The sequence below is a fragment of the Triturus cristatus genome, chromosome 10 (assembly GCF_964204655.1).
Source record: "Triturus cristatus chromosome 10, aTriCri1.1, whole genome shotgun sequence".
Classification (NCBI taxonomy): Eukaryota; Metazoa; Chordata; class Amphibia; order Caudata; family Salamandridae; genus Triturus; species Triturus cristatus.
In genome coordinates, this window is record NC_140593.1 from 79,193,760 (window position 1) to 79,215,028 (window position 21,269).

The 21,269-nt window shown below is 43.5% G+C and overlaps 1 protein-coding gene across 5 annotated transcripts in view; it reads left to right on the plus strand.

The window, feature by feature from the left end:
• The window catches only part of KAT2B (lysine acetyltransferase 2B), a 271,057-nt gene that overhangs the window by 166,322 nt on the left and 83,466 nt on the right, over positions 1–21,269 (plus strand). For all 5 annotated transcript variants that reach the window (XM_085630459.1, XM_085630461.1, XM_085630460.1 and 2 more), the window contains one exon: positions 16,568–16,674. In XM_085630459.1, the coding sequence (XP_085486585.1) occupies positions 16,568–16,674 (107 nt within the window). The remainder of the gene's footprint in view (positions 1–16,567; positions 16,675–21,269) is intronic.

The window sequence follows — 21,269 nt, forward strand, 5'->3', positions numbered from 1 at the left end:
AGATATAGGATTCTACTGAGGAATCGTTTGGGTTATTCAAATACATGTGCAGTTTACATCACTGTTTGGAAACCCAGACTTTACACCTGGCATGCACAGGGAGACTTTTAAAACTGAAGGGAAGTGAGGTGCTTCAAAATAGGTTGTTTGTGCCCTCATGCTGAAGTAAAGTCCTTTTAGCTAATAAAGTAAGATTATGCTTGTTTCGGGAGGGGGGGCAACCGCTTTATATCTACCCAAGTTAAACATTGGGTCATAGAAAAGAAAATTAAAGAAGAAGCTACACGCCCACTAACAGATTTTGACAAGATGTTAACAAAAGTAACAGAGGATACCCTGGTAATTTCCGGGATATATAAGCTTCTAACAAAGGGCCTCGTTAACTCAAAACACATCCCCCAACTTGGCTGGGAAAGAGAATTGGGTATAGAACTGAAGCCAGACCAGTTAGCCATCAAACCTAAAGATGCATATAGAAGAATCACTCATGTACGGGGCAGGGAAGCAGTTAGCAAAATCCTCCCTCTGTGACACCTTACCCCACAACACCTTTAATGAAGGAAAACAGCAATGGCTGATGTTAGAGGGATGTAATCAAAGTGGGTGGCTGGTGCACATACTGTGCGACTGACTGAAAGTGACTTCATATTGGGAGAACGTATTGAAAGATATAGAAGTAATAAAATATGTTAATGTGCCCAGGGCCCCGATCAGCATTATTTTATGTTGAATGCAAGGGTGGCACACTGGGGAGACGATAACACTTGCTGGATGCTTTACTCTTTCCTCCAAAACAATGCCTCTTTGCTCTTTGGGATAAACCACTTGTTCCCTCCCTAAGAGGCTGGTATAACAGGCACAGGCAGATGCCGGGCATGAAAAAGAATACTAGCACAGATCAAAAAAGAAGTGGAGGGTGGAAGAAGCAGAGGTTCATTCAGCTTCCAAGAGATACTTGTTATCTATCAGAATAGGGGGGAATGAACCACAGAAGTCTCAATACCAGAGTCTCAGAACTTTTGTCTCAGAGACCCTCAACCACACGTTCACAGACAGCGATATATGGTTCAGTGGATAGTGTCATCAGCGGGTCTTTTCACTTGAGTGTCCCGTTCTACAAGTGACATCAAAACCTCCACCAGGGGAGAGACTGTCTGGATGTTGATGTGGTGAGCATCCTCTCCTATCCTGTAGGTACATCTTTATTAGGGTAAAAGAGAAGTATAGGGATGTCTAAAAACAAAGCGGTGTTTAGATGATGAGTCACCGGTCCACGACAACTAGTGGCCGGGTCGACATGTTTCGGCCTGGAACAGCCCCTACGGGTATATGGCCTTCGTCAGGACCAAATAAATTTATATGGAGGCCTTATACTTCAGGGCTTCTCGGATAGTGTGTTGTTAGTGAGTGGAAGCACTCAACCGTCTTCATCAGTGAGCACACTTTGCTCAAAACGGAAGTGGTTATAGACCTGGTCTTTAGGCCTATAACTTCATTTGCATCATAGTGTGGAGAAATGTAGGACAGGGGTTTAGGCTTGGCTTTTAATCGTCCTGCGCAGTGCTCCAGCATGCATCTCCCCAACCGGATACTTAAACCCTTGTCCTACATTTCTCTACACCGTGATGCATAACCCCACTCCTTTCCCAGCCGTTCTGTATTCTAAGATCCCTGATTTTTTCCAGTTCTATTTTTTATCCATGGATGCTTGCAGATCTTACAATGCCCCTCAACACTGAAAAATCGTGACTTTGATTAGCCAGTATTGAAATGCAGGCCAGTAACTTGGGGAAGAGGGATGCGAGCCAGTTTTCTGGTTCCCTTAGCTCTCTAAACATTGACTTTGGTCAGCTCTCTGATTACCTATTCATCGCAGGGAGGCTCAGGGTCTGGAGGGAATCGTACTTGTAGGAAAATGCACAATAAGTAGGAGGTACTTCTTCAAATGATTGTGTTTCTTGGGGCAATTTCCAGTAGTAACAAAGGCTGACTGTATTTCGGGGGGGGGGGGGGGGGGGAGTAAATTCTGAACTTAAACCTACAGAGTACATTCACAAGTTTCTGGGTTTAACAACCATGTGCATCTTTTTGGTTGATAAATTCACCAAGTTTTGTCAGGATTGGAAGCGCTTACGCATGTCTCCATCTCCTGTCAGACCTTGGTAATCTGACCTGTTCACACCCTATCTCCCTCTTAGAATCAACCCACAACAACTTTTCCAAATCCAGAAACAACCTGAATTTTCTCCTATTGGCATGCCCATGCTGGAGTTAAAGGAACAGGATAAGGGAGTTTTTGTTGTTGTTTTTTTTTTTTTTAACATACTGGGGTAGCTAGCCCCACACATAACCCTCCTCCTTTCGCAGCTGGGCTTGGGACTGGCTATGGTAGTGTTATGCACTGGAAGAGGTTGAGGCTTTCACCTATTTGGGCAGTGTTATTGACAAGCAGGGCGGCACAGACGCTGATGTGAAGGCAAGGGCTGCCTTCATTCAGCTAAAGAAGATCTGGAACTCCACCCAAGATCAGGCTTTTCAACACCAATGCAAAATCGGTCCTTTTATATGGAGCAGACACTTGGAGGACAACAGTGGCCACCACCAACACACAAAGTCCAGCCATTCATCAACACCTATTTGAGGAAAGTTCTCCACATCTGCTGGCTAAAGGCCACCAGCAACAACGACCTATGGTTACAGACACTCTTGCTCCCTGCTCATGAAGAAATCATAAAAAGGCGCTGGGACTGCATATGCCACACCCTCCGCAAGCCCGCATCAACCACCTCCAAGAAAGCTTACCTGGAACCCTCAAGAGAAAAGGAAAAGAAGAAGGCCAAGAAACACTTGGCGTACACAGCATGTCCACCTTTGAGGAGGAAAAGTGGACTTAATGCGGTAGGCTAATGGGGGCGATACAATAGGTCTAGATATGTTCTCTTTAGGACCTTATACATGAAATGTTAGTTTCCACAGTTAGAGTGACACTGTCCTTCAGGCAACAATTGTGGTGTTTGACTTATCCCTTACACAAGGCAGAAGTAATTTGTTTGATGTGGTACAATTTGAAATATTATTTCATCTCCTTAAACACCATTTGCACCCCATTGTCTGTGACTTGGTGCTCTAGAAAAATCTCTTTGCTGAACACATGTGACAAGTTCAGAACTGTTTTGGTTCAGGCCACTTGAAGTGTTAATCTGTTAACACTAATTTAGATTTTATGTGACTAGGCAAGATGTTGAATGGTTCAACAATATCAAGTGCTAATTTTTTGCCATGCCTTTTCCTGCCACGGCACAGGATGCATGCGCGCAAAGGTAATAGACACATTTTTGTCATTTTACACACGCACACATTGCATTGTATGATCCAGACATAAGCTTCCTCGTCCATTCCAAGCCACTAGACATATGTTCTCAATAGTTTCCTAAGGGCAGACATGCCCGCATGCCCTTGGTCCACTCTTCAAAATTGTGGCCTGGAAGGCTACAGGTGAACGCATTTATCGTCCGGCATGGCAAGATTATCAGCAATGCTCAGTTTGTGTGCCACAGGACAAAATGATCTTAACTTACTCTGGAGTGATCTCAAAGAGGGCCACCCATCAATAAAATATTCTTTGACTTTATTCTGTCTCAATCTGTGGCGAGTTATGCAATAAAAAATAATTACTGTTTGATATATTTTCTCCTATTAATGAAGTTGTCCATCTCAGTCTTTCCAACATGCCCCTATCCCAACTTGACAGACAGTCGAGACAAGCTGTCGACTGCCAAGTTGTTTTTATCAGGTACATATTTGACCTCAAAGTGATGCTCTTTGAGTTTAGAACCAAACTTGGTTATGCATCCTGTTAACTCTCCACCAGATTATAGAGTGGCCACTAAAGATTTTTGTGCTCTGTTCTGATGATTAATTAATTTCCCCACAAACTGCTTAAAGCAGTCAACGGCCAATGTGTACACCAAAAGTTCTTTTTCGACCCCATCATACCTGTGGTTGGTGGATGATGGAGTTCTGGAGGCAAAGGCATCATTGCATGTATGAATGCCAGCGCGTTGTAAGGAAACAGCACACAGTTCATAGGAGCTGATATCTGTAGTGATGACTTATACATTGTTAACACAGAAAGGTTTCACCGTGGAGGCATTAGTGATTGCATTCTTGAAGTAATGAACAGCTACATGCTGGTGATTTCCCCCATCTCCCCTCCACTGCCCCCTCACACACAAATCCGACACGTCTGCATAGGGTCCTGTACCCCAATGAAAGACAAGTTGTCTCTAGGATTGGGTGCTGGCACCATACGAAAGGCATCTATTAATGCTTCTTTTGACATTCTGCCTTCAAAAGGAATGGTGCATCCTGGGTAATATGTCCACAGAGGGAACAAACCCTTTCTTAGATAACTGTGAACACACAACCAGCAGTACAACTAAGACTCAATGTCTTGCAGGTAGATAAAAATATAATCTTGTAAACTTTTTAAGTCTAAGTCCAAGTCCCTAAACAGGTGGAATATGGCTCTGTGAAAGATGCCAATTTCAGAACAGAACACAAAACAATGAACCCGGCTCCGTACTACCGTACACTCCTACTACTCATGGAGTAACGAACAGTCAACTCTTTTTTCTGTCCGAATGGAATTTTATTACACCATTCCTGTTTCTTATTAATTTAAAAATTGATCAAAACAATTTTTTGGACTGAAAAAGAAACACAGACTTATCAAATTCACATATGAACTTACACATATATACAATTCACATTAACATACACTTAAAGACAAAAATAGACTTAGACACTGAAAAAATGATTGGCAACGGCTTGCAACCTGACAAAAGCAGCAAATTAATTCATACATTAAACTGATGCAAAACACATTTTTAGGAAAATTTACATCCTATACAAAATTTAGTAATAAACATGAAAATATCCAATGTTATGAACCACATGTGTTATTCCAACTCCAGCGTCAAAAGAGTGTCTTAATAGTATATCAATCCTTTATCCAATAATTTCCTTCAACTCTTGCCGCATTCAGAATTAACTAAATGCCTCCCAAAATGCCAACGCGTTTCAAGACCCTGGCTAATAGTACTGGGACTATCATCAGGGCTTCATATAAATGGACCGGATATTCTGTTTTCTAGAGCTGGAGCGGCCGCTCCAGCTCGTTTGCTCTAAGAGTTTTTGGCTTTTCTGCCACTGGACTCGTTTATGTTACTGCCTACGAGGCTTCCTTAACACTTTGCCAGTATGAATTTCTGAAATGAAAGAACCAAAGTATTGAATATATCTACTGCTACTCTCGACTTACACCCCCAGAGGGAAGCACCAAAAAGATATGTACCTTTACTGCAGAGTATGGGCAGGACTGAGTTCCTTGAAGACTCTTTATTCTACAAATGAAAATACAATATTGTCCTCGTTTAACAATGTATCCAAACAGGCAAAATGCATGAAGCCCTTTAAAACACTATTAACCTCTTCGATGCCGATGACGGAACGGTTCCGTCATGCACGCCGGTTGGGCTGTGCTTATGACGGAACCGTTCCGTCATGGCCCCGCCCGCGCTCAGATCTTTCAGCACTGCGCGGGAATCCGCGCAGCGCTGAAGAGGTTAACAAGCGGACTTACTTTTACCGCATCTTCACCGATTCAAAACTCTGAATGTAATGGACTTTCCTTTTGCTCAAATACAGGCATGCTTTCCCTCACGGGTATTATCTATAAGAAGTACAAACGTAAGTGCATTTAAGCATACAGTCGTATGTTTTTTAGTATTGTAATTTTTAACCAAACAAACACAGGGGCAAAACAGTGACTTACTTTTCACTCAAAAAATGCTCATGAATTGAGAAAGGAAGCTTATCTTATTTTAAAATTTGACAGTGCTTCCACTGGATTGAATGGTATGACTGAATGATCTAGAGTGTAGTGTGTATACTACAAATCCCATAATGCAATTCATGAGCATTTGCAAAAAGAGGGACTTTAGAGCGTTTTGATTGGACAAATTTCCTTTTCCCATGAATCATAGCTCTCCAAACAGGAAGTGCTCTGGTTTGAGATGCCGAGTTGAGTTACAACAAGCATGGTGCACGAGTTGAATATTCCTTCTTGTTTTTGAGTGAAAAGTAAGTCACTGTTCACGGTGGGAATCCCAAACTCCTTTCTGCTTGGTTGTTTTTATTTTCAATATGATTTATTGTGTTTCTTTATAGTAACAGAGAAAAACACGACAGAATAGATACATAGTACAAAGATGATGCTCATTTCCAAAGAGTATGAGAACTATGTCAGTCTGTAGAACAGATGTTGTAAAGCAGATTAACTATAGAAAAACTGCAGTGTGCTGGGTAAATACTGAAACAATCTTTACAGTGGCTAAGAATTATTTGTTGAGGAGTTTATGACTGAAAATAAAGCAAAAGAAAGGGGGAGGAGATTGACATAAACAGTAGTTAAAGTAGGCTTCCTGGTCATAAAGGAGAGAGATTACTGGAGATGTGTTTATAGTTCTGAGTAGTCTATTAATTATCGTAATAGCATAGTTTGAGATCGAAGAGTGGTAATTCATAGAGGTTTTATTCTGCTAGGAAAGCACTTAGTTTCTTCCAAATATGGTGCATTGAGGGTTTGCAAGTAGGTTGTTGAAGCATCATGTTTTCTGCACCCCTGGTAAATGTCAACTATTCACCCCAGGTTTGGATTGAGATGTTTCTAAAGTTTTTGAGTTCCAAAGAACGGTCTTTATGGCTACTGTAAACATAATATCTATCAACTGAGGATCTAGTCTGTTTATGCTGTGAAATAATGCTTTAGTATCGGACCTAGTACAATCGTTGTACATTTTATTGTGGATTTTATGTCAAAGTTCCCATATATGTAACTGGCGATGTTCTTTCTGAATTTAGTAAGAAGAGAACAGTTAAATAAGAGGTGTAGATTATATAATCTTTGAGGAATCCAAAATGTTCTGTGAAGTGAGAAGCATTTAGTCTGGGCTAGGGAGGGTGAGCCGTTTTCTGGGTTGGGTGATTTCCAGATATTTGACCAAATGGGGAAGAAAGTACTGTCTGGAAAAGAAAGCAAAGCAAACACAGGGAGATGATGGACAGAGCGCTGAAACGTTTCAGACACTCATCCCCAGTCAAAGACCTGGCTTGGCAGTTCGGCCTGGACTGTTCCCATGAGGCACAGGTTCAAGACTGATGTGCATATGGCTGGGGCTGAACCCGAGGTGGCGAAGTGAGCTAAAGAATGATGATGGATTCAACCCAGATCTGTGACTGGGGGTGAGTGTCTGAAAAGTTTCAGCGCTCTGTCCATCATCTCCTTGTGTTTGCTTTGGATAATAGTGCAGCCACTCAAATTTCCTTTTAGATTGAATGTCTGTTAGCAGTCTTGTGAAAGAAAGACATAGCGTACTATAGATGTTTTGAACTATGTAACCTAGCTTGAGTTTAAAGGCTAGGGAAAGAATAGATGCTAGGTTATCCAATTTCAGAAGATGTCTCCTATCACTAGACCTGCCAAATAAAACAAAAAAATTCTAAAAAATCATAGTGCAAGGAGGGTGCAAGACTGAATGCTGAAAACTGCCATAGAGGCACTGCTTCTGTTCCTTATCACCAGCAAATGCCCCTCCCCCAACAAATAAAAAGGCTGGCTGAGGCGTCCACTGCTGTCCTGGGCTGTTTTCACACTCTTTAGTGAACATCGGCTGCTTAGAACCTCCAAAGATCCGCTGGAAACCCACTCAGTGCAGGGGGATCTAGATTCCCTTTCCTGCCATGTGTGGTATTGGCTCTTCACCAGGCGACCGCGTGATGGGAGCAGATATTCTGTGACATATGGTGGAACCATGCAATTGAAAGGTCTTATTTAGCCCGGTGTCTGATCTTGTGCCAAAACCACACTTTCTTTTATTCTCACTTTGTGAACAAGCATGTTTTATCACTTTCTCCTTCGGTCTTTCCTCTCTAAGAAAGCCCAGCTTGTGAAGGCCAAGTCTGCATATATTCTATTGGAATGTGCTGACCTTGTGCTGAAGCCCATCGCCTTCCTTTAAACCGAACAAGACTACGTATAGCTCTATGCCTGCACCTTACACCTCCTCCCATCAAAATTGAATTGATTTCCACCACACACTGCTCTTGTGTATTATCTTGACGGCTTTGAACCCCAACTTTCAGTGGCTGCCAAGACACTTGGATTCACCTTGGACACCAATCTCACACTCGAGGAACCTATTGCAAAAAGAGAAATAATGACAGCCTGGTACTAGCTCTCTCTTCAAATGAATTTAAATCTCTTTCTTCCAGAAAGCGACTTTGAGAACTGCTGTTCAATCCCTTGTACTCTTGAATCTGTATGGTGGCCCACTCCATGGCCTCCAAACCTCACACAAGCACTCCTTAGGGGCATTCACTGCAGCACGTCTCATAGAGGACCTGAGAACCTATGATCACATGACTTCCGTCTTGATAGAACTTTATTAGCTCCTCTTGTCGGCCTACAAAAATTCTTCAAAACCAGCTGCATCATTTATAAAGCCATCATGACCAGCACCTCTGCTTATCTTGAAGATAGCTCACCTTCTCTGGTGGTTCTTATCACACCCACTGCCAGGACACAACCAGGCTGCAGAGCAAGCAGTATAAGAAGGAAAAACCAAGACAGCAGGCCTTTTCCATCTATGCTTCGAGGCTCTGGAACGACATCCCTGTACGCAGCTCTAATTTAGGAAAGAGTTGAAGTCCTACCTCCTTAAAGAACAGTACGTCAGAATGGATGAAGCTTTCAGAACCAGTTCCTCACCTGTTCTCGTTGATGTATGCCTGTCTCTGACCATGGACAGCGCTCTGCTATCGTTTTGCTAGGTTTGTGCTATAGAAATACCATGTACTTAAATATGTCCATATGCTCCTTTCTGTGCAGTGCTCTGACACCCACAGGCCTAACCCACACTAAATAGAAATATTTAATTAATTAGTTAAATACTATTTCTAATACTTCATCCAAGTTTTTCTCACCCTTCAGTCAAAGCTCTCTCATATGCAACGCAAATGGACAAAGTAAACATTTACTTTTGAAATGTCAACATTTTCTGATTAATAAATGAGATTCCCAACTGCTGCACCTCGGCCTCCTGCTAGTAGCGCACTCATTTGCATCTGCTGACAAATGTGGTGCTTTTCCTCCATTGATGAACATGCGGGTGTGATTCTCGCTGTTTTCTCAGGGTCAGGTGAGTTCTGAGAACTCATTGCACTTACCTGCTTGAAGTAATTCTATAACTGGAAACCGCTTATTGGAAGTTGTCTGCTCGTGCGCGCCCCTCACTTCTGGCGAGCCAGCCCTTCCTGTGCAGGTCTCGCCAGAATCATGTAGATCATGGTTTGGGCTGCGTCCTTCCTGAGGTAGGTGAAGAACAGCTCCTCTAACGGACTTCCCTCTGCTTTCTTCAACCCAAATGCAAGAAAAGTAATGAGAAGGACAGTGGTGTGCAAACCATCCAGCGCCTCCTAGGCAACCGGACTCGGTGAATTGAGTTAAACTTGTCGAGCATGCAAATGGCTGTTCTGGAGCTGTATCAGGACAAAGCCTCAATACTTCTTACACTGACCGTTATTCAGTTAAGATGGCGTAGAGAGAAGGGTGCACCAGGCCATATACAGTTCAGTACGTGCTTGCACCCAGGCTTGCTACTGCCATGATTGGTGCAATCAAATAAATTAACTCACTTCTGATGCACAATTCGAGCGCTGCTCCCAAGGCACTGGGTTCTAAGGAAGATACAGAGATTACAAGCTAGGAAATTAGGAGGGAGGGGCACCATGTTGTTTGTCTGGACCCCTCTTTGGAGGGATTGTGCCACTCCTGGGACTGCGCACCTTCCTATTAACTTTCATCCGACTTTGATTCTGTGAGATCCGCTGGTCATGCTCGCCATCCTCGAATAAAGCGGGCCCTGGTTCTAGCTTTTATGAATAGTTTGCAGATAACTAGGCCATTATATTTTATTTGTTCCAGTCTCTCAATTTGCTCCTTGTTCAATTTCTTCCCTAAGCCTCAGAAAAGACATCTCCTTAGCCTTCTTTTTTAGTTGAAATCTTTTATATTAAAGGATGAAACTAAGTTTGACGCTTGCCCCAGGCAAACAAAAGTAACTTTGTTTCGCACTCTTTAGTTAACAGTCCTCATTTCTGTTGTGATGTATCTTGGCTTCTTGTCTCCACCAGGTCGATGAGTGCGAAATTGGGAGTTCAGGACATCAACTTCTGTTAGCCCTACCCAGCTAACAACAACGTCTGCAGCCCAAGTTACTTCTGACTAAAAGCACATATTTTTCTGCAGCACTCACCATGACTTCTGTGTTAATCAGAGCAGCCCTTGACCCAAGTGTGAGTGAAGCCCTCCCTCCTCCAGCTTTTATCTTCAGCTGTTGAGGAATATATCCCCCCTTAAGGCTGCAGACCACCGTTGCTGCGGTTGTGCAGATCCCTGAATCCGCATCCATGCACTTTCAAAGGCTGACAACAGAAATGAAGAAAGCAGAACACAGCTCTCCTTGTATGTGGATCAGAAATAACATCAACTTTGGTTTAAGGGTTCACATTATCTTTTAACTCTGCTAGCATTCCTAAAACTTACTCTGGGCTGTCGCCCTTGGTTCAGTGCATCCTGACTACGTTTGCCCCTGTAAGTACCCACTGGTACGGGCATGCATACCCAGGGATGGAGAACTGGTTGAAACTGAGGCAATGGATTATAATCATGTTGGCATCAAATATGAGTGAAGCAGCTGAACCTCAGGTGCTTTGCAGAGATTGGGTAGCGTGTGAGAGATGCACAACTGAATGTTTTGGCAGTGTAGTCTAAATTCTGAGAGCAATGCTCAGAAATGCATCTGTTAAAGTTTCTTTAAAGAAATGTCTAGAACGTGGGGAACTTTAAATCTAGGGAATTGACTCTTGTGAGGTGAAAAAATGTGTTCTGGTATTCAACATTTGGTATACAGTTACAAAGCAAGGGCACATTCTCTGGGGTGTGTTGATTTTAGTCTGCAGAGACCACACCAAGATTACAGTCTATCTGAAGAATCAGAAAACGTCTCTGCCAGCTCATGTGCGGAGCGGAGCCAGACCTCCTTAATCCCAGTCACGTGCAATATAAAAACATCCACTTTGTTTAGACTTTTTATATGTGTATACTCTATATACAGATAGTTGTTGAACCCAATGAATGTCAAGTGAAGGCGGAATCCCCAAAGCTGCTGTTGCAGGACCCACATGCTTTGTCTGCTTCAAAAATAAGGGTATTAGTGACAAATCCTCTCACATAGAACAACTATTTCTATTTTATGTATTTAGCAGGTGAGCATAAACTTTGTACAGGAGGAATATAGTAGCTGTTGTGGTGATGGGGCAGGGATTGGAAACTCTTGTACAATGCTAGCAGTGGCAGTACATAGTGGTTATCACGGTGGGGGATTGGAAGACTTTGGATAAAAGATGTACTAGCAGACATTGTACAATAGAAGCAGCAGCGGAACATAGTGGCTGTGGTGAGCGGTTGGGAGACATTGCAGAATACAAGCCGTAGCGGCACATAGCTGTGGCGATGGGGGATTGGAAGACATACAATAAAAGTAATATCAGTACCTAGTGATTGGTGGTGGGGGTTGGAAGACGTACAATAGAAGTAGTAGCATTACACAGTGACTGTGGTGGTGAGATATTGAAAGACATTGTACAATAGAAGCAGCAGCAGCACATAGTGGCTGCGATCAGTGGATTGGAAGATATTCTACAATAGAAGAAGTAGCTGTACATAGCGGTGGGGGTTGGAAGACGAACAATAGAAGTAGCAGTAGTACATAGTGACTGTGGTGGTGAAATATTGAAATACATTGTACGATAGAAGCAGCAGCAGCACATAGTGGCTGCGATCAGTGGATTGGAAGAAACTGTAGAATAGAAGCAGTAGCAGTACATGGAGCCTGTGGTGGTGGGATATTGGAAGACATTATACAGTAGAAGACATAGCTGTGGTGGTGGGAGATTGGAAGACATACTATATAAGCAGTAACAGTACATAGTGACTGCTGGTGGAGGTTGGAAGATGTATGATAGCAGCAGTACATAATGGCTGTGGTGGTGGTGGTGAGGAGGTGTAAGTTGGTTGATGTTGAACCAAAGTGTTCTGTTATGGTGTTTATTTGCTCCAAGTGTATGGATATCCTTTTTGAAGAAAGTCAAAATCTTAGTACACATTTATATCTAGGGAAACAAACAGCAAATATACATGTTTGCAATGGTTGTTGGTTAGAAGAAGCAGTAGGCATTTGTCTAGTAGCACCAGATGACATTTTAATTCTTTGTGTTAAACTCCTGGAGAGAGGGGCAAACATGAATACCTGATGAAAGGGAGTTTGTGTCTTTCTAGAAGTATACAAATTTTGAATTTCCTTGAAGTTAACTGAAAGCGAAACCTCTGCATTGGCAGCATAAGTTCATTGACAATGTAGCTGGATCACTTGGCCTTGCACTGCCACAAGTGCTTCCACCGCTGTGCATACATGACACAGTGCTTTGTGTTGTATGCATGGTGTAGTGATCACTTCTATGCAAACGGAAACTGCCGTAACACGGCGGGAACCTAGTTGCCTGCAAGCACAACTGATACCAGTCCCAACCATCACCCACTTGTATCACTGTCAAATTTGTGACTGGCCCCACTTCCTACCACAGTACTACATTACTCTATATGGTACCCTCAATTGTTGGAGACTGAGACCACCCCTGACCAGAGGGCAGCTATTTTAACTGTATTACCAGAACTGGTAATGAGCCAAGAGCGTGTCTAGGCCCATCATTGGTTCACAATAACCAGCCATCATTTGTATTGGATAGCGACACTAACCAAGCTCTTTGGCGACTCCAGGCCAGTACCAAGGGTTACCAATATGAGTCAGTTGTTGTCACTAGACCTGAAAAAGGTTCTTGACTCCCTTACTAGGTGTTAAATACAGACTTGTATTACAAAAACTAAGCTCCTCCTGCTGAAAATAAGGCAATGGGCAGGGAGCACCAAACTCAAAATTACAAAAGAACCCTAGGTGGCCTTGCTTTATCTGTAGACAGCCATCTTTAGTTAAGCATGAATGTGATGAAGGCTCAGTACATTTAAAATTCACCTGAACAATATTTAGTTCTTCATTTATTTTGATACAAGAATTAATATTTTTAACTTTAAAGTGATATTTTTATTTTTTCACAAAGGTTAGAAAACTATTTTAAAACACTCGTTCATATCCACATGCATTCTTACATCTCCTGCATTGCTCACACAACAGACTTCACAAAACATTGGTTGAATTATCAAATCCTGTGGATCCGGTTTGAAATAAACCTTGCTGGATTAAACCCTAAATTGTGTTTTCCTTGAGGCTTTGCTTCTATTCTCATAAATGGAACAAATCATGCATCAAAATATACTTACTCACGGAATTTAATTGAGATTGTTCAGCTGCACACGTGCATATGAAGGAATCCAGGTTGTAGCCTCCAGATTACTCCGTGAAAATTACGCTTTTTCCATTCTCCTGGCGGACGCTTTGGATGGTTGATGGGGTCGACAAATGTGGCTCTCCTGAGGAAGGCGCTTCTGCTGAAACGCGTATTGAGGAAGATTTGGCTAAGTCACATTAGGAAATAATAACATTAAATTAAGAAGCATCAAGAATTTTTCCACATTAGAAAATAACATTAAAATAAGAAGCATCAAGAATGTTGAAAGGAATATACTCTAGAACTATATGGACCGGTTGATGTTTTTGGTGCATGATTTGTTCCATTTATGAGAATAGAAGCAAAGTCTAACAGTGAGCAGTATTTACGATTTGATCCAGTAAGGCTTATTTAAAACCAAACCCACAGGATTTGATAATTCAACCAATGTTTTCTGAAGTCTGTTGTGTGAGCAATGCAGGAGATGTACGTTTGCATGTCGATATGATTGAGTGAATGGGTGCGTTTTAAAATGTTTTTCTAACCTTTGTGAAAAAAAAGAAAAGAAAATGATCACTTATTGTATCACTATAAATGAAGAAATAAATATTGTTGAGATAAATTTTAAATGTACTGAGCCTTCATCACATTCATGCTTAACTAGATAAAGAAAGGTTGTAAGGGGGTTCTTTTGTAATATACAGACGTGTATGTCATGTACCTGGGCCCACGATCCAGAACTTGTATCGGGACCTTGTACGAATATCCGATGGCCACTTTGTGCTTAAATTGATGCTTTTATTCTACCTTCGCATTACATAGAAGTACAAAACAGCCTGTCCCCCTTTCACTACATTGATAGAATGGGTATTGAACAATGACAAGTGATGTGTAAACTGAAGATTGGGAATCTGGTTTAAAAATGGGTCGCCTAAGAAGTCTCATGGCATTGCATGCTGATGTTGTTTTGTCCGACTTCGCTCATCTGTTCTTGCAATGCTGCAGACAGTCCGAGAATTACCCCCAACTGCGGGATCTAAGGTGAATTGGGCTTAGTTGTATACCATCCTCGCGATGGAGGACTTTACAGGGACAGATGTACAGTGTGAACTTAAATGGGATCCAACAAATTCAGCTACGTAGGAATGATCCTGAGGCAAATTAAAGAATACTTCCAGGATGGTAAGGGAGGCCATGATAAACGGTACTGTAGTGCGTAATTGTTGACTTGGGACAAATTACCAAACTTGATCAGGAGAATGATAACCATCTGTAAAATAGTTCTGTTATCCAAACTACTCTGCCTAGTCACCAACTGAACCTTTTGTATTCCCAAGTAGTTATTTCGAGACCATGACTCTCTCCTAGGGATGTGTGTGCGGTTATTGGGTAGAACTAAAGAAGTAAAATGTACTGGAATATATTTGTCATATGAACGACACATCGAATGAACGTCTTGTGTGCTGAATGTATTCAGCCACTCAGCTGCAACACTGGGTAGGTTTGTTTGAAGTGTTGGAGCAGAGAAAAGAGGCAGGGTAGAATTTACAATGTTCACGGCACAATGAGGTAGTACCCAGAGATTGATGCTGGTCATGTTAAGGGTGTGGGGCATTGTCAAGCGATTAGCAGGTGACTGGATCCCTTTCTTACACTCGATGAGGTTAGACGATCTTCTGTACATTCGGGTACTTTTCAGTGGATTAGCAATTCACTCTTTCAGTTTAAGTAGGTGGACTAAAACCGATGACATTTTTGATAGCTCAGTGTTAATGACAAATTGAAACTTTACTACGCTTAGACTGTGTGTGTGTGTGTGTGTGTGTGTGTGTGTGTGTGTGTGTGTGTGTGTGTGTGTGTGTGTGTGTGTGTGTGTGTGTGTGTGTCGCAGCGGCACTTTCTGTGATGTAATTGGAAGGGGGTTGTGCAAACGACACCCCAAGAGCACCTTATTAAATATTTTAAGGAAAGGTAAAGGTCATAGTAGTGCCAAAGACTGTGATTGGCTGTCCTTTAGACATATAGAGGTGCCTCAGATTAAATCAATTCTGAATTAGGCTGCGAGTTGACAGATGCACAATGGGGCTAACGCTTCAACTTTGTAAGGTTGGTATCTCATAGTGTTAAATATGTCTATGGGTAACATAAACAGGACGTGAATGAGTTCCGGTAGCAGAATTTGGAAAGGCTATATCTAGAAAGATAACCATATCTGTGATCCAGCATATCAAATGGAACTTAAATTGCTGTGGTTGGATTAGGATGGATGCAGAATGAAGTATCTTAAGATGCGCTTTCCAAGAGAGACTGGTGAATGTGTCTGATATTGAAGACCAAATCATGTTGAATGTTGCAATGAATGGTTGTAGTGGTATTGATAATGTATGGCGAGGCTATGTAGTTATTTAGAGAACTTTGGTGACAGCAGTGTCTGGGGAATCTGATTACACCTTGTGTCACTGTTGAATGATTGTGTCATCTCCTGAAGTGCACCCTATCAGTGCTGATCATGAGACAAGTCCATGTGTGTGATAAAAACAATAAGTACCTCCGGTAGAAGCTATTCCCGGTGAAAATAATGAGTAAGAGTAAGAAAAGGATAAGGGAAGATAGGCAGAAAAAGAGGCAGGGGCGTGCACACACTAAGAGGCGAATAGAACAGGTGGTTTGAAAAAAGATCACACAATTCGAGGATGTCTGCAGTTAGTGGAATGTGAGCTTGACCTTACCAGTAACAATGGTGAGCACTCTTGTACAATACGCGTGTGTGTATTTTATGAAAATAAGCTTTGTAAGTGTGACTTCCACATCTGGCTGCAACCCATACGTTTTTGATCAGAAGGAGTCAATGGAATGTGATGACTGGAATCATATGGCACTGTTGTGATATTGTAAGTGGCATCTTTCACACCTTGAACATCTATTATTAATCGTTCTGTTTGGTTACAACTTCGTTAACAGTGCTGACTGTAGTAATGCCAATTTAACTCATTGTGTCAATTCAAAATTCTTACAATGTGCACCTCCATATTGTCTGCCCCAGATTTCTTTCCATGTTGGAGGAAGAAGTGTACAGTCAACATTCTCCAATTTGGGATCCAGATTTTCTGTCTTCATCTTCTCAGGGTGGTCAGCTGGGAATCCAAACAGGTAATTTTCACAGTACAATAAAGGATATGTCTTGGTAGCAAGAGAAGGCACTGATGCTCAGAGTTGTGCCAAACTACAGCCTCAGTAGGAATTGAAAAGCGATATAAATCTGATACAAATATAAGTTCATTTACTTTATACCAACTCTGCAACTTTGCAGAATGAAATGTGTAAGTGATTTATACATTCATGTCTGATTTTTGTTCCTATTAAACCAATACTTAGACTGTTAAATCCTACTAAAGCCACATTACGCTAATGCACACTATGCACTGCAACATCCAAGCAGCAGTCCACTTCAATCAAGAATGTCCTGACGCCCTCTGGGTGTATGCACCTCTCCAGGCTTTTGATTCTCAGTTGTTCCTTTTTTTCCTACAGAACATGCAGTGTTTTGAACCATTATGTTCGAGGCATGTGTGGCTGTATATTCACATACTGTTCATACTCCTGCCATCTAGTGTTGGGCCCGGATGTGTGTAAGCTCTTTTTCTTTAAACAAGACTTCTCAAGTTATCAGATATGGTGACTCCACCTATTGCAGGTAATGTGCACGGGCATCTGCTCCATTGTTAGATTGTTTTCTTTTCGCCGTCGGGTTCTGACGTGTATTACTGAGCTCCGGATTGACACTCACAGTGATTTCTTTTTGCCTTCTTAGTTTCTTTCCCTTCCATTGGTATTGTTGTTTTGGGCGTTATCTTTACCGCGTCGAACAGATGCGTGGGTCAGGGATTGGAACAACTTTGACACCCCGCTAGGGACCTTGCTCTTCAGGACCTTCGTTGTCTTTTGTTCATGGCAAACATGTCTTGCCTGTTACGGAATGGATGCCTTTCAGCTACTGTCTTCAGACTCTGCGCCGAAGAAAATTCTGAAGTCGAGCCATTTGGCGCAGTCCACCCCTTCGACACCAACAGCTTCTTTGGAGCAGCTCTCAGAGCCGAAGCCTTCTGCATTGAAGCCTCGTTCGTGGTCGATGACGAACATGCCAGCACCAAAGCACCCGACATCGTGACCTGCCTCCTCGGCCAGCTTTTTCAAACCAGTTCTTCAGCAATTGCAAGTACTCAGTGCCCGTCAGTCACATCTTGATCAACCCACAAACTGGACGCATCCTTTTCCAGGCACAGGCACTTACCAAGGATGGCTCCACAGCCAAAGAGCAAGAGGAGACACGACAAGGCATCCAGCCCTCCATCATTGCCTTGCCCCCCTCCCTCCTCCTCCTCCTCCTCTTCTTCCTCGATTACCCACCCTAAGTTTGGGAGCATAGTCCACTGTACTCTGTGAACTCCTATGACCGGCATCCCTGGGATGATCCCAGGGATGATTATGATGTAGATCTTCCTGGGGACATGGACTCTGACCGTTATACTGTCCGTCCCTCCCTCCAGATGACACCACCTTCTACCACGAGAGCCTCAGCAAGGCGCCATCTTTTCACAAGGTGGAAATGTATAAAGACACCATTGCAGAGTTTTATTTATATAGCGCAAACTTGACCCGAATCCGAATCGGGTATCAGAGCGCTTTACATAGCACCAGTTACGTTACATGAGGACACACATTCATTCATAAGTGATTTGCCCAGAATCACAGGATGCTCAGCGTCATTACCGAGACTCGAACCCAGGGCCCCAGGTCAGAGGTCGAGCTCCCTAGCCGTTAGGCCAACTCCTCTCCCCACCATTGAGGAGGATTTCCTGATGAAAACCTTCCTTTCCTCTCAGCGCTCTATGCAGTACCTGCCAATGCTGAAGGTGATGCTCAAACTGGCTTCTGATATTTGAAAGAAATCTGTTAAAGCCCAGGAGGTCACCCCTAGGGAGGCCAAAATATAGAATGCCTCTCCATCAGACCCGGTCTATATCAAAGGCCACCCCCAATTCATTAGTAGTCCATGCCACCCACAAACTGGCCAACGCAAAAGGCACAGGCCAGATAAGAAAAATAAAATGATTGTTGCGGCTGGAAAACACGTAGCTGCTCAGTCCGCCCCTCACTGGCAAATTGGTAATTCAATTGGATTACTTTCTAGGTATGATTTACAGTGCACACTGGGATGAAATGGAGGGGCTCCTCCAGCACCTTCCTGATGAGTACCGCAAAAGGGGTCAAGAGTTGATCTCTGAAGGCAGACTCTTCTCGAATACCTCCATTTGTTGTGTCCTGGATGCTGCCGACACTGTGGCTCGTGACAATAATTCTAGCATCCTCATCCGTAGGTATGCCTGGCTCCGTGTCTCTAGCCTCAAGACAGACGTTCAACAGCATCTTCTCAACCTGCCCTTTGATGGGGGAACACCTCTTTGGACTGCAGTTTGATTGGATGCTGAAAAGATCAAGAATGACACGGAGACCACCAAGGCCATGGGCGCCCTCCAAACCCCCTTCTTGTGGGTCATTTTGGTGGCTCGCCTACAGAGGGGGGCTCTAAGGCCACTTCCCCAGAGGTTTCAACCTAGTTTCAATGACAGGAGCCTCAACAGCCCTCCACTAGGGGTTGCTTTGGTAACTTCCATGGTGCCTACAGAAATACCAGCTTCTAAGGAAGAGGTAAGGGTGGTTCCCCAACGGAAGCTGCCCCCCAAACAGTGACTTACCCCTTCCCCCACCCCGATCACACAACACCTGTTGGGGGTCGACTCCAAGGGGTGTTAGATATCATATGCCATGGTTACTGTTTGGAGATCACTTCCACTCCTCCCAACATCCCACCCCGCCGACACATTCTCTCTCTACAACACCAATGCCTACTTCAGACAGAGGTAGACACTCTCCTCCTCATGGGCGCCAAAGAGCCTGCACGGCTTTCTTGTTCCCAACAAGGACGAGTCTCTCAGGACTGTTGTAGACCTTAGACCCCTCAACAAGTGCATCCTTTCAGAGCATTTCCACATGGTCACTCTACAGAATGTCATACCCCTTCTGCAGCAAGGCGACTTCATGACTGCCCTCGACCTCAGCGACGCCTACTTTCACATTCTGATTCACCCAGCTCCCCGTCTCTACCTAAGTTTTCTGGTAAGTGGCAAACGTTAATAGTTCAAGTGTCACTACTGTACCCAGAGTCTTTACAATGTGTTTAGCAGTGGTAGCTGCACACCTGCAGCGCAACGGCATCCACGTATTCACTTGCCTGCACATCTAGATGATCAAAAGTGCAACTTACCAGTGATGCCTCTCACCCACAAGGCCACTATAAACCTTCTACACACGTTGGGGTTTAACACCACCAAGTCCCACCGCCAACCCTTAAGATTCAGCTCTATCTAGGGGCCGTACTCAACTCAGTGTTGGGCATGGCCTAACCCAGTCCTGCAAGGGTGCAGGCCTTCCAAACTTTGCTTTCTTTTTTTCAGCCAGATAACCAGGTTACAGTCAAAACAGTCCTGTGTCTCCTTGGAAGGCTGGCCTCCTGCACTGCCATAGTCCCCCACGCCAGGTTACACATGCACTCGTTGCAAGAATACTTAGCGTAACAATGGTGTCAAGCAGAGGGTCACTGGAAAGATCTAGTGTTGGTGAACAACTAAATAAAGCTTAGCCCTAATCCGGCCAAATCCATTTTTAAGATTCTTAAAGACCTTAGGGTAAGGAAAAGCTCTGTCTCTGTGATTACATCTGAGCAGCAGTGTGAGAACCTGGCAACTTTCTTTGTTGATAAAGTACGTACCATCTATCGGTCCTTCCCACAAGTGTCTTGTTCTCCTCCCACTGCTCCTCTTGAATCTCCGCCACTGCACTCTTTGATAGTCATCCCCAGCATTTCGCAGGAAGAGTTTACTCTGTTGAGTAGAAAAGTTAAATCTGGCTCTCCGGCCGATCCTTTAAAACCTGTCCAGTTTAGGGATTCGCTCTCTTTTTTCCTGGCCCCTCTGTGCCAGATAGTTAACACCTCTTTTTCTACAGCAGTGGTCCCGGTGCTGTGGAAACAGGCGAGGGTATCCCCTGTACTTAAAAAGCCTTCGCTTGACCCGGCAAAACTGGAAAACTTTCGACCAATATCTCTCCTTCCTTGGGTGGCTAAGATTGCAGAGGCGCATGTTAATAACATACTAATGAGATTCCTGAGCACCAATAACATCTTGGATCCATCTCAAAATGGTTTTCACCCTGGTCACAGCACTGAGACTGCTCTCCTGGCTGTGACAGAACATCTGCGAACCATTCTCGACTCCGGTCATACGGCGGCACTGATCTTGCTTGATCTGAGTGCCGCATTTGATACGGTTTCGCATGGGATTCTGTTACAGCGTTTGGAAGAAGCTGGTGTGGTGGGCATGGCACTGGCATGGTTCAGATCGTTTCTGACCGATAGATCCTTCCGAGTGTCTGCCCCCCCGTTTCTTTCTCAGGCTCATTCCATCGATCAGTGGGTGCCTCAGGGCTCTGCTTTGAGCCCCATACTGTTTAACTTGTATGTTCAGCCTCTTGCAACGGTGGCCAGACACATGGACCTCGTATGCAGATGATACGCAGCTGGTGGTGGCCCTCTCAGACGGTTCCACACTGGATGCTTCTAGGTTTAAGAGTGGCCTGGCTGCCGTTGCAGAGTGGATGACTATAAATTGCCTCCAGTTGAACGCTAA